Consider the following 12659-nt stretch of genomic DNA (forward strand, 5'->3'; position numbering starts at 1 on the left):
TTTGACAGTTTGACAATAATCAAGTTGCTATCATCAAGGACAGTAATGTGACCAGCCTAAGAGTCTCATGCACTCTGTATTTTGAAATCTCAAGGTAGAAAGTACAAATACTTATGGTCTTTATTGCTGTGTGTTCCTACAATTTAAAAAAAATATGACTGTTTTAAAAAGAATTATCTTCTAGAGATAGACACGGAAATATTTATGGGTGACATGATATGTCAGGTATGTGCTTCAAAAGTAATCTGGGGGTGGGGAACAGAGAATTTACAAGTGAACAAGGACTTCGGAAACTGAGCGATGGCTTGGGTGCAGGTAGAGGGTTTCACCAGACCTCTCTCTATTCTTAGCTATGTCCAAGACTTTCCATTTTTAAAAATTAAAAATATTGATCAAGGTAGAATTCTTCACTTTTCTCTAAAATACTTCACTAGCAAAGAATATTTCTTCTCTTTGCCGTATTCCGACACCAGACTTGGAAAAGGAAGTCTGAGTCATAATAAAGGCTACCAAAGCTTCAGTTCAGTTCAGTCGCTCAGTCGTGTCCGACTCTTTGCCATACACACAAAAATCAGCCTTTCACTACCCTGTTAATTATCTGCTCCTAAACAAGAGCTGCCCTCCACCATCCCAGGAAGCTCCTCCAAGTCCGGTATTCAGATCACACCCAACTCGGCTTCTTCCCCAGCTGTCCTGGGAGCAGAAGGAGGGGGCGGTGCCACTGCAGACCTCCCTCACTCGCCCTCTCCCACCAAGTCCTGAGTCATCCTGGACTCACCCCCAAACTCAAGATTCCACCAGGAGCTCCCTGAGCAAAGAATGTCAACTCAGTTCTACTCTGAATAATATTTAGAAGTGAAATGAAGTCGCTCAGTGGTGTCCAGCTCTTTGCGACCCCATGGACTGTAGCCCACCAGGCTCCTCTGTCCATGGGATTTTCCAGGCAATAGTCCTGGAGTGGATTGCCATTTCCTTCTCCAGGGGATCTTCCCAACCCAGGGATAGAACCCGGGTCTCCCACATTGTAGACAGACGCTTTAGCATCTGAGCCACCAGGGAAGTCCAATATTTAGAAAAAACTCAGCCCCAAATAGCAACCTAAAGTTTTTCCCACTGTGATCAATAAGAATGTCACAACAAAAGGTGATTCCCAAATGAAAATGATTTTATGATAGTCAATAAAATGAAATTTTGTGGGATTAAAGTTTAGGGCCACAAAACCTAAGAACTTGGGAGCCATCTAAATGTCATGAGCCTAAGACCTAGTCCCTGTTTCAACACTGACAATCTGTGAGGCCTTGGAAAGTCACTTAGCTTTTAAGGGCCTCCAGTTTCTCACCTGTGGGATGAATCTCTTCCACGTATGACTGCCTCAGAGAAAGGCTGATGACCCAGGGAAAACACAAATGAGCTTCATATAAGCTATAAAGCACCGCATCAAAGTCAGAGTACGGTAAAGAAGAACAAATGTACCAATTCCCTAACATGCTTGATGGGTATGATGAGGAAGCGTATGTGTGGAGAGAAGATACATCGTTCCAGTGAAAAACAACTGGGGATGCCCAAGGTGCTCTCCAGCTGGGGGGCAACAAAGAAAAGCTTCAAAACACCTGAACCATTGACCACAACCCATGTGAACCATGCAAGCAAGACACTGTCCAGCGATCACAATCCAGGCTAATCTCTCTCATTAGACTTACAGAGGGTCTAATGGGCACGTCTCTATCTCTGCCCATTAGCCTAAGAGATGGGAGACCTGTCCTGGGCAATGTCTTCAAACCAGAGCTACACACAAGCGTCACACTGACCAAGAGGTCAACATTCAGGATACCCATATGGACACGTCCGGACTGAAAACTCAACAAGGAGCCCTGACGCAGGATGACCCAGTTCTTTACATGACTGCTCAATGGACACCATGAATACTCAAGGGGCAAAGAGATCCTGTATAAAAGTTCTTAATGTTCTGGCGGAATCCTACATACCAGGGTGTCAATTTTACCTCTTGGCTTAAACATGCATATGTACCTCAATGTATCTGAACGCCCACTTCACAAATATTCACAGGTATGAAAAGTCAATTAAATACAAACACTAGCAGACCAGCCTTTTGGAATGTCTCATCACTGAACAATGTATTTAATAGAACACCTGTCACCTGTGTGATGTCTATCTGGGATAACAGCAGGACACACACAGCCACGCTGTTGTCTCCACCTGAACTTTCGTAAGCTCACCTTCTCCCAGAGCAGCACAGCCCTGGCAGCGGCTCGGGACCCCCTGCCCTGTGCATTCCCTCACCTGCCCAGCACCTCACCTGTCCTACAAGAGTGGAGGTGGATCTGATGGAGTTCTGTGGAGTCTGTATTCACCGCAGTGCTCTAGGGTTCATCCCTCTCCCTTGGCACAGAAGGTAAGGAAGTGAACATTTTTAGCCTTCACTGTCTCCCAAATAACGAACCTACCTAGAATACAAGCCAACCATAGATGAAGTAACTGCGTTCAAAATAGATTATTAATATGATCTTAAGCATCCAAGTGCAGCCTGGCCTTTGCAGACAGGAGTGAATTACTTCAGCCAAACCGAACTTGGGCTCTCAGTTGGGAGACCTGCTGGCACCTGTCCATCCGGGGGGCACTTCTATGCAGCAGACAGGGGGCATGTCCCCAGGCCAGGAGCTACCCTCAATTTAGGAAAGATTCAGCTGTGTGGCTTGGGATGGCAGGGAAAGAAACTGACTCCCGAGAATAAAACCTCTTTAAAGGGGGAAGACGTGCTTCAGCGAATTCAGCTAGAGGTGAGGGGAGAAGCGGTGAATCAGAAAAGAAGCGGGACCCCTGGCCTCCACTGCACTCCACGACCAACGCGCGGGCTCGGCCCTCACGCGGCGAGTTACCTGCTCCGCCCCGTAGACGGTGGCGAACTGGACGAAGTCCTCGATGCGCACGAAGCCGTCCCCATCCCCGTCCAGGGCATCGAATACGGCTCGGAGGCGGGGGCTGTCCTCCGGACATCCCGCAGGCTCGCTCGTTAGGGGGTGAGTCTGGCTAAAGTCAGAGGGCCCGTCCGGGTCCCCGGGACCCAGCTCCAGGGCCGAATCGCCCACCTCGGGCGCGGCGAAGGAGGGGAAGAAGTCGACCTCGCCTCTCAGGTGATGGCTGCGGCTGAAGTCCTGCGCGCGGATGGATGCGCTGTGCCCGGGGCCATCACCCTCCGGCTCCATCGTCCAGGAAAAGAACGGGCCGAGCTCCGGCAGGGCCAGGTCAGGGTCGGAGTCGGGGTCGGGGTCGGGGTCGGGGTCCCGGCCCGCGCGCTGCGGCCGCCGCTCCCATCCCGGAGATCGCCCGGCATCCACGCCGGCCGCGGGGTCCTGCGGGCCGAGCCCCGGGCTCCGGGCGGGGGCGGACGGCGCGCCGGGCCCGCCAGGCTCCGGGTCGGGGCCCGGGCCGCCCGCGGGGGAGGCCGGCCGGCCCGGCTCCATCTTCATGGGCGCGCCCCCGGCCGCGGCGCGAGCCCCCGAGGCCAGTGGTGCTGCGGGAGGCAGACAAAGGCGCTCAGGGCGCGGCGGCGGGCGCGGGCATCCCCGCGGCGGCGCGGGCGGGCGCGCGCGGGGCGCCCGGGCTGCTCCGGCTGGCTCTCGGGCCCTGCTCCGCCCTCGCCCATCTTCGCGCCGCGCCTCAGCTGTCCTCGGCCCGGCGGCGCGGCGGTCGCGGGCCCATGGCGGCGGCGGGCGGCCGAGGGAGGTCGAGGGGCAAGGCGGGAAGGGACTCTGAGGCGCGGGACGCTGTGGAGGGGACCCTGAGGAGAAGAGCCCCGAGGACGCGAAAGAGGAGGATGACGACGAGGAGGCGACTGAGGTACCGGAGCGCACGCCGCCGCCCTCGCCCCGCCCTTCGCCAACCTGACGTCAGCACGTCGCGCCGCCGGCTGGCCACGCCCCTCACTGGCCAGGTATAAAGGCAGGCTCCGGCGCCGCAAGGCGGCCAGTGTCGCTTACCCTCGGGTGGGGACCCGGAGGCGGGCGTGCTTGGAGGCTGCGGACCCGGGCGTGACGTCACCGACCCACGCGCGGGGCGAATGGACTGAGTGCTGCTGGCGTAAAGCGCCCCCACAACACGCAATGAACGCGATCCTGAAGGGGCGGGGGACGTGCACGTGGCACCCCCAGCAGACGCCTGCTGCGCGGAGACACCCGCCTGAGTATGGAAGGGCCTTGGAAATGCGGTCCATCCCTAGTGACCGAAGGAACGCGTGGCCAAACACTGAGACCGTTTTTAAAATCTGTGACAAGTGTTCCCCCCCGCCCCCCCCGACAGGCTATCCAGTGTTCGTCGCCAGTGTACTGCCAGGCCTCCCAAGCGCTGCGGCAGTCTTTGACAACTGACATCTGTTTCTCTAGATGTCACTGTCGTCAGTGGGGACACGGGCGCCAGAGAGCAACACAGGCACCTTGCAGCAGGCATAAAAGTGGAGACATGCAGATGGGAGCCCGTAAGCTGCCAGGCTCCAGGCAAGGTGCATGTAGCATTACAGGCTCCATTTAGAGCCCGTAATAAGATGTGGGGGGAACGCACTGCCCCGCGTACTGTGAGGAGCGGTGTGTTGGTTAACTGAGTAATCTGCCATGACAAAATCCCAGGGCATGTGGCCCCAGTGTTTGTGAGGCTGGCATTGGGAAAAGAAGGGTGAAGGAATACCCCCAACCCAAAAACTATATTCTCAGTTTCTTATAAGAGCTCTATGCTTTCATGAGGAAGATACTGCACTCAAAGGGAAAAAAAAAATCACCTCCAGGAATTTCCCTGACGCTCCAGTGGTAAAAAATCCACCGGCCAATGCAGGGGACACGAGTTCAATCCCTGGTTCAAGAACTAAGATTATTCATGCCACGGAGCAGCTAAGCCCGTGTGCCGCTACTACAGAGCCCAGTGCTCTGGAGCCCATGAACCGCAATTACTGAGTCCTGGAGCCATAGCTACTGAAGCCCACTGTCCCTAGCTGCTGCTGCTGCTGCTAAGTCACTTCAGTCGTGTCCAACTCTGTGCAATCCCATGGACTACAGCCTGCCAGGCTCCTCCGTCCATGGGATTTTCCAGGCAAGAGTACTGCAGTGGGGTGCCATTGCCTTCTCCGACCCTCCCTAGAGCCCATGCTCTGAAACAAAAGACGCCATCACAATGAGAACCCCAGGCACCGCAACTAGAGAGTAGCCCCCGCTCACCGCAGCTGGAGACAGCCTACAATGCAACAACGCAGAGTCCATGCATTGCAATAGAACTCAGCACAGCCAGGAAAAAAACCATCTCCAGTTTTGGTGAGAATCTGAAATTGGACTGATGCCTTTGGCCAGACACAGCTTTTAAAGGTAGTTATAGTGATGTGTCAACTTTTCTAAATAAGGATGTTAGCAGGGGGAGGTGAAACCAAATGAGGCAAGGGCTGCACCCCCAAGGAAACAGCTCTCTTGCTGCTATGCCAGTTCCTGAAAAATCTGCATGCCTTGGCTGGCCAATGTACCCAAACAGAAGTCCAGCATGGAGAACACGCACCTTCCTGCTTGGACCACTTCAAGAGACTCTGTCCCTGAAACATTAAAGGTGACAAGTGCCTGGTCAGTCATTTGGTCCTCCAGCATCCACGTAGACATTTTCCATCTCTAACATTCAAGATGAAATGAACCAGCTCGAGGGAAGCAGGCTCTGCTGCCGTTTTGACCTGCTCCTCCACGCCCACCCCATGCACATTTTAATTTAGCCATGTAACAGGTACACAGAAGAGGAAGGGAGAGGGTGGGGTGGGTGCAGCTCACATCTGTTGGCATTTAGGCCTGAGTGACTGTCTGCGAAAACCTCCCTCTATGAGTCCTTCTTTTTGAAAGGTACCTGGGATAAACACTTATCTTTTGGAACTCTCAAGCAAATGGGTCTCCTTGATCCCTTGTCCCTGGTGACCTTTGACCTATGGAGAAAGATGGGAAAAAGAAGACCAGCAGGGTGACTCAGCAGATTCCTAGCACAGAACTGTTGACAGGGGAGCAAAGGGAAAGTAGGTCAGGAAGCCTCAGTGGAAGAATGCACAGGTCTCCCCTGGGGAAGGGCCTCTCCACTGCCCGGGTGAGAGCTGGCCATTGACAGCAAGGGGGTAGGGGGATGACAGACAAGGCTAAATCTGATCACAAATATCTCTTATTTAATGCACATCTCAAAAAAAAAAAAAAACAAGAAGAAACACACAAAAATTATAGTGGACATTACATATGTTTCCCCCATTTTTGCTAGTCTGATGAACTTAAAATGGCATCTCATCTTGTCTTATTTTAATTTAGCTGAATGCTAGTATGGTGGAGCATTTCTTGCTATGTTTAGTGACCAACTGGTGCTGCTGCTGCTGCTAAGTCGCTTTAGTTGTGTCCTACTCTGTGCGACCCCATAGATGGCAGCCCACCAGGCCCCGCTGTCCCTGGGATTCTCCAGGCAAGAACACCAGAGTGGGTTGCCATTTCCTTCTCCAATGCATGAAAGTGAAAAGTGAAAGTGAAGTCGCTCAGTCGTGTCCTACTCTGTGCAACCCCATAGATGGCAGCCCAGCAGGCTCCGCCGTCCCTGGGATATTCCAGGCAAGAGTACTGGAGTAGGGTGCCATTGCCTTCTCCGACTGACCAACTAGGGTCTGTGAACTGCCCACTTGTAGCGCTTGCCTGTTTTTCTTTTGGGTTCTCTGACTTTTTCTTTAGGGAAATCTCTCATCAGTTTGATATTGCAAATATCTTCTCCCTGCTTGTGACCCCTTTGTGATCTCTGTTGGAGAAGATTAGACATACATCTTTAATTTTTAGTAGTCAAACCCATTATTTTTATCCTTGGTGACTTTGCTAGTAAAAAAGAAAAGATCGACTTTTCTATAGCTGGTGCCAGTTGTCTGTACAGAAACCTTACAACTAGATCCCGAAGTGACATCGATACAAAAAATAATTAGAGAAATCAAACACATAAAAGCGGAAAGTGAGGGAATCACCTGGCAGTCCAGTGGTCAGGACTTACCTCTCCCAAGGGTGCAGGTTCAAACCCTGGTCGGGCAACTAAGATCCTGCTAGCCATAAGGTGTGGCCAGAAAAAAATAATAATAATAAAAACTTTAAAAGCTTTAGAAGACTTTGAAAAATATCTTTATTATCTTGGAGCAGGAAATTTTCTTACATAAGTAAAAACTGCAAACAAAGAGAATGATTTGAAGTTAAATACATTAAACTTTCCATAAGTAAAGGAGCACAAATCAGATTGAGCAGGGCTGGGGGAAAGGGAAATTAGTTGGAGTGAAGGAACTGTTTCATACCTTGATTGTGATACCTTGGTTCTATAACTGAAAGTGTTTGTCAAAATTCACAGAACTGTACACTACAAAGAATGAATTTTACTGTATGTAAATTACACCTTAGTAAAGTTAATTTTAAAAACTTCGCTTTCTGTTTGACACAAGACACATCATAGATTGGTGTCTTAGTCTGCTCATGGTGCTATGACCAAATGCCATATACTGAGTGTTAAAAAACACATTTAGTTTTCACAATTCTGCAGTCAGGGAAGTCTGAGATCATGATGCCAGTGTTAACCTGAAACAATTAAAAAGCTGGCTATTTAACAGCAAAATGGGTTTATTCCGAAGCAGCAAAGATCTATAATTGGAGACATGCAAATATGGCTAGCAAAGGAGAGGAACTGTTTTTATAGAGGAGAAAGAGGGGGTTGGAAGAGGCTGTTATAAACAAAGTGTCCATTGGAGGAAACTGGGAGTTCAGAGTGCAGGGACTTTTCACTGGCTGAGTTGTGACAAGCTCTCATTGGCTGGACTGTTGCTGAAGGAAGAGAAATTGTTGCTTCCTGCTGCTGGGTAGTGTAACAATGGCAGATATTGGGATCTATGTTGTTGAGTGGTATGTGCCTGAAAGCGCCTCCTTCTGGCAGCCTGGCTCTATTTTCATGGAGCTCCCAAGTTCAGGAGGAGGGATCCCAAGGTCAAGGGGAAGCATCTGAGCTGGCCAGGGGTGACCCCAGTGCCCCAGGGAGGCCTGGGGGTAGCCCTGGCGATGCCAGCAGAAGAGGGCAGAGGTCTATTCCAGAGGAAGAAGGGACCTGCTGCAGACCCGTGATGGGGTCACAGCAAGGAGGACCAGGGCCACCAAACAGCCTGCCCCCCGGGCACCCCTGGAAAGGGTTCTAAATTCGGCTGTGGCCCACGCCCCTGCTGTCTGTCCCACCTTCTCCCACAGAAGAGGCTGGCCTCGCCGTCCCGGCCTGAACCACCATCCTGGCTGGGTAATCTAGGGTGAGGGGCACATAGAGGCAAGGGGCTTTCCAGGCTGGAGGAGAGGCTTTGCAGGCGCCCAGTGTGTTTGTCCTCTTAATTGTGGTTCAAGGACGTGGACGGTCAGAGCTCTCCAAACTCTGCTTGTCACTTGGGCGCGATCTGTCAAATGCTGATTATACCTGTCAAGCTGCAAACAAGAACTGCTGGCCAGATATTTTCAATCTGTGATGTTGAAAACGGCATAAGCATTTTGCATGGGGTAAGCACACCAAGAGCAGGGTCGATTTAGATCTAGATCACACCCACCCTCCACAGCTCCTGCAGCCAGGGGCGCAGTCCACACTCGTGTTTACCGATATTTATTCAGGGGGGATGGGTTTTTTCTCACATTCAAATTTAGTAAAGTACATTTCTTAGAGTAAAAATAGACCATGAGTTTGTAAGTCACAATTTAACTCCTCCTGAGGCAGCCGAGGTTTGGATGATTTCCTTATCTTAACGTCTCACTCTGCAGTTCCTGTGACGACAGGCATCTCCAGTCCTTGTGGTGCCCACGTCGACACCCTCCGAGCCTCGCCTGCACCCAGGATCCCAACCCGTGTCCCGGTAGGGGTGCCGAGGACCAGACTCAGAGGTTTGTACGCAGATCCAGGATTTCCTGTTTTAGCCTCAGGTCATGGTTTCCAGAGGTGAAGATCTGGAAACTTACCAGAGACGTGGCCTCGCTGAGTGACGCAGGGAGAGACGCTGTGTCTCTTCTTTACCACTCTCCTCCCATGGGGTAAAAATTGTCCAAATTACACATGATGGTGGAAGAGTTAAAAGCAGATTTCTGACATTCCTTATTCCTTCTTCGGCAGACTTCTGTCAGCGCTATCTTCGGCAAGATGCTCTGATGTACACATGCGATGAGGTGCCCCGCCCCCAGATACTCCAAAATTTGGAGATAAAGTTATCCTCTGGGACTTCAATTAATGAACTCCATGCCCTGTCCATAGGGTCGCAGAGTCAGACACGACCTGAAGCAACTTAGCACATACTGATAATGCGTCACCTAGGAAATGAAGCAAGTCAATCAGTAAATAAGTGACTAAAGAGTTTGAAAACCCTCTGTTTGCTGACAGAGTAAAGTATGTCTGATCCCAGAGACCTGAACCAGAATGCAGCGGTACATATGAAATCCAGGGAAGAAGCTGGTTCCCCAAGACACCTAGGACAGAAGAGTCGAGTCGGATGGAAAAGTGAGCAGGGAGCCTCTGCCATCTCTGGCTGGGTCTCGGATTTTGCCAGCAAGGGGACCCAAGGCTCATGTAGTCACACACACACACACTCAGCACACTGGTCTGCACATTGGTCTCTAGTGATTGTGTCTGGTGTGAGTCAGGACCCACATGGGATGCCTGCTCACATGCATTTTCTAGAAGTGCTGGGAGCTGCCAGGTTCATATGGTGCAATCAACCCTTGTGTGTGTGTGTTAGTTGCTCAATCATGGACTGTAGCCCGCCAGGCTTCTCTGTCCATGGAATTCTCCAGGCAAGAATACTGCAGTGGAAAAAAAAAATATTGCAGTGGGTAGTCATTCCCTTCTCCAGGGGATCTTCCCGACCCAGGGATCGAACCCGGGTCTCCTATATTGCAGGCAGATTCTTTACCAGCTGAGCCCCAAGGGAAGCCTGAAATCAACCCTTGGCCTCCTTTATTGAGCAAGAGCCAGACCCTGACCCAAACTGGGACCCGTGTCTGACCAAAGGAACGCTGGCTGTCTCTGCAGGGGGCTGGGTCACAGCTTGCACACAGGGAGCCTGACAAAGACCAGACGAGGGGAGGGAGGGTTCACAGGGCAGATGGAGGTGGGAGAAGGAAGACCCCAATCTCCAGCTTCATCCCCAAGCTCCAGAAGCATCCCCCACCCCGGGAGTCTGAGAAGGTCCCAGGATCTCCCCCTCCTTCCCCTCTAGCATCCAGCAGAGACTGGCCCAGGTGCCCAGAGGGAAATGCTGGAGGGGGCCCACACTCTCTCCGTAGCCCGAGAAGCCCCCACCCCAGAGGGCCCCTCGGCCCTGCCCAAGAGGACACGGCTGCCCAGTTGCAGCATGACTGGGCCTCAGGGCTGAGCCTGGGGCAAGCAGGATGCCTGCCTGGACACGCAGTCCCAGGCGAGGGCTTGACCACTGCAAGGTGAGCTGGGTCTGCCCACACAAGAACCCTGCCCAGAGCTCAGCGTCTCTCCCTGCATCACTCAGCGAGGCCACGTCTCTGGCTGAGAGGAAATTCAGGAGGGCCAGTTGTGCTCACGCTGGCCCCCAGCCAGGGCGCCGGGCAAAGGGCTCAGTGTGCATGGTGGGCGGACTGCATCCGGTAAGGTCAGCCTCAGCCTCTCAAGTCTCCTCCTGCATCAGGTGGCCTGGCCCCGGCCGGTCCCACAGGGCCCTCTGGGCCACCAGAGACCAGTGGGGAGGACGCCACCCAGGGACCCAGAGCCAGCACTGCACAGCCTCCAGTCCTTTCGAGGTGACCCAAGACAAAACACTGGCAAGCCAGTGCGGTACCAGGTTACCACGGCAACAGGAGGAGTGGGCTGGGAAACTCCCCAAGACTATGCTTATTTAAGGTAACTTTGAGGTTCACTGAGTGATGCCTTGGGAACACCCAGCATGACTCCACACAAGGGTGAACAAATTGGGGTCATTCATATATTCACTCAACAGAGTGTGCAGCGGGAGCAGGGGCTGGAAGGCTGAACCCTGGTGGTGGGCAGCCTCTGCTGTGGCTTAATGTTTTTATGTACAATACAGGCTCACCCCATGGCAGGGGGACTTGGAGTAGGCGGGGCCTATAAACCAGCCTCCGCAGCTGAGATTCATGCATGAAAAATGAGACTGCGTTTCAGTGAACCTTTCTAAGAGAATTTTAGAGATTGTTAAAGAAGAAGGGGACAGTCTAGTTCTCTGCCAATTGCCACCAAGTTCAAGTGCCACTCCTGTGTTAGCCGGTCACCATGTGCACCTGGCCTTCCTTGCCAGCCTGTCCAGAGCCCAGCCAGCAAGCGACAGGTGCCAGGCATGCCTATGACCGAGTGCCCCACAGCCATCCTGGACCTGTGGGACGACAGCAGGGGCTGGCAGACTAACCGAACAGCGAGGTCGATTTCTTTATCTTTTCAAGTGGTGGGGCTGCGCTGGGTCTTCATTGCTGCATATGGGCTTTCTCTAGTTGCGACGTGCAGGCTTCTCTGTGTGGTGGCTTCTCTTGTTGCAGAGCACAGGCCCTAGGGCGAGCCAGCTTCAGTAGTTGGAGCACATGGGGCTTGTGCCCACCAGTGTGAGGGATCTTCCGGGCCAGGGATTGAACCTGTGTTCCTGCACTGGCAGGCAGATTCTTAACCACTGGACCCCAGGACAGTCTGCGAGGCCAATTTCTTGCAGGTGAGCTGACCACCACATGCAGATGATGAAAACTGGGGGACAGACCTCACGGTGTGTGCAACTGCGTTGAATAACTCTGGGTCCGCTGGACGGGGCCGATGGACGCCCAGGTGGCTCGTCACCTGGTATTTCTGGAAGGGAGTCGCATTGATTCAGTACCTGGAGGATCTGCCCTCAGCAGTGGCAGCACAGGAAGGGCAAGTCCCTCACCCTCTTCCCTGGACCATCGAGCCCCTGATGCTTGGTCCTTTGGGCTCAGACTGAATCACACCATCTGCTTTCCCGGGGCTCCAGCTCACAGTCGGCAGATCATGGGACTTCTCAGCCCCCACAGTCACATGAGCCAGTCCCTATAAATCTCCTCCTGTGGATCTATATATATCCCGCTGGCTGCCTTTCTCTGGAGAACCCTGACTAGCAGTAATGAGAGGCTCACTCTCACTCTCAGAACCAGCCTGCCACTCTCTTTTATTCTCCAGGAGCTGAGCCGCCGCGCCCCAGGCCCTCGGATGTGGCTGGCGGGACAGCCTCCCCGGGCCTTCTCCATCTCCTCGGGGACAGCAGACCCCAGCTCTCAGGCACGAGGGGTCTGTGGCTCCTCTCCCCGGCACCTGCCTTCCCGCCATGGCAAGTGCCCACTTGCCTTGCTGGTGGACCTCCTGGCCTTGGTTTAAGCGGCAAGCAAGACCCCTCTGCCCACTGGGTTCCCTGCCCCTGCACCGCGAGGGTGGGAAGGAACTCAGGTGGGTGCGGGTGCCTGCGGCAGAGGGCTCAAGCCCAGAGCGAGTGGCAGCCCCAGGCCCAGCCTTGGAGGACACCCTTCCCACCCTTGCTCCTAGGCTCCCTTCATCTGCCGGTGGTGGGCAGGGGCGCGCATTTCAGGCATTAGGCAAAGTGTTTTCTAAACTCTTCACAGGAGAAAGACAAA

General features: G+C 53.1%; 1 protein-coding gene and 1 long non-coding RNA gene across 5 annotated transcripts in view; both read right to left on the minus strand.

Annotated features, from left to right (window-relative positions):
* Positions 1–3886, minus strand: part of RAB11FIP3 (RAB11 family interacting protein 3) — a 60377-nt gene extending 56491 nt beyond the window's left edge. For 3 of the 4 annotated variants that reach the window (XM_086376648.1, XM_086376647.1, XM_086376650.1), the window contains exon 1: positions 2898–3635. In XM_086376648.1, the coding sequence (XP_086232774.1) occupies positions 2898–3488 (591 nt within the window). In that variant the 5' untranslated portion in view covers positions 3489–3635. Of the gene's footprint in view, positions 1–2897 lie in introns of all 4 variants that reach the window. The other variant, XM_086376649.1, reaches the window with a different exon arrangement.
* Positions 3887–7150: 3264 nt separating this feature from the next.
* LOC147345739 (uncharacterized) lies at positions 7151–12305 on the minus strand. The gene is made up of 2 exons (XR_015154945.1): positions 11438–12305; positions 7151–9359 (listed from the first exon to the last, which is right to left on the minus strand). It is a non-coding gene; the product is annotated as an uncharacterized LOC147345739 (long non-coding RNA).
* Positions 12306–12659: the final 354 nt, after the last annotated feature.

The sequence above is a fragment of the Bos grunniens genome, chromosome 25, assembly GCF_055505025.1.
Source record: "Bos grunniens cultivar Pamir isolate PY7600 chromosome 25, Bosgru_T2T1.0, whole genome shotgun sequence".
Taxonomy (NCBI): Eukaryota; Metazoa; Chordata; class Mammalia; order Artiodactyla; family Bovidae; genus Bos; species Bos grunniens.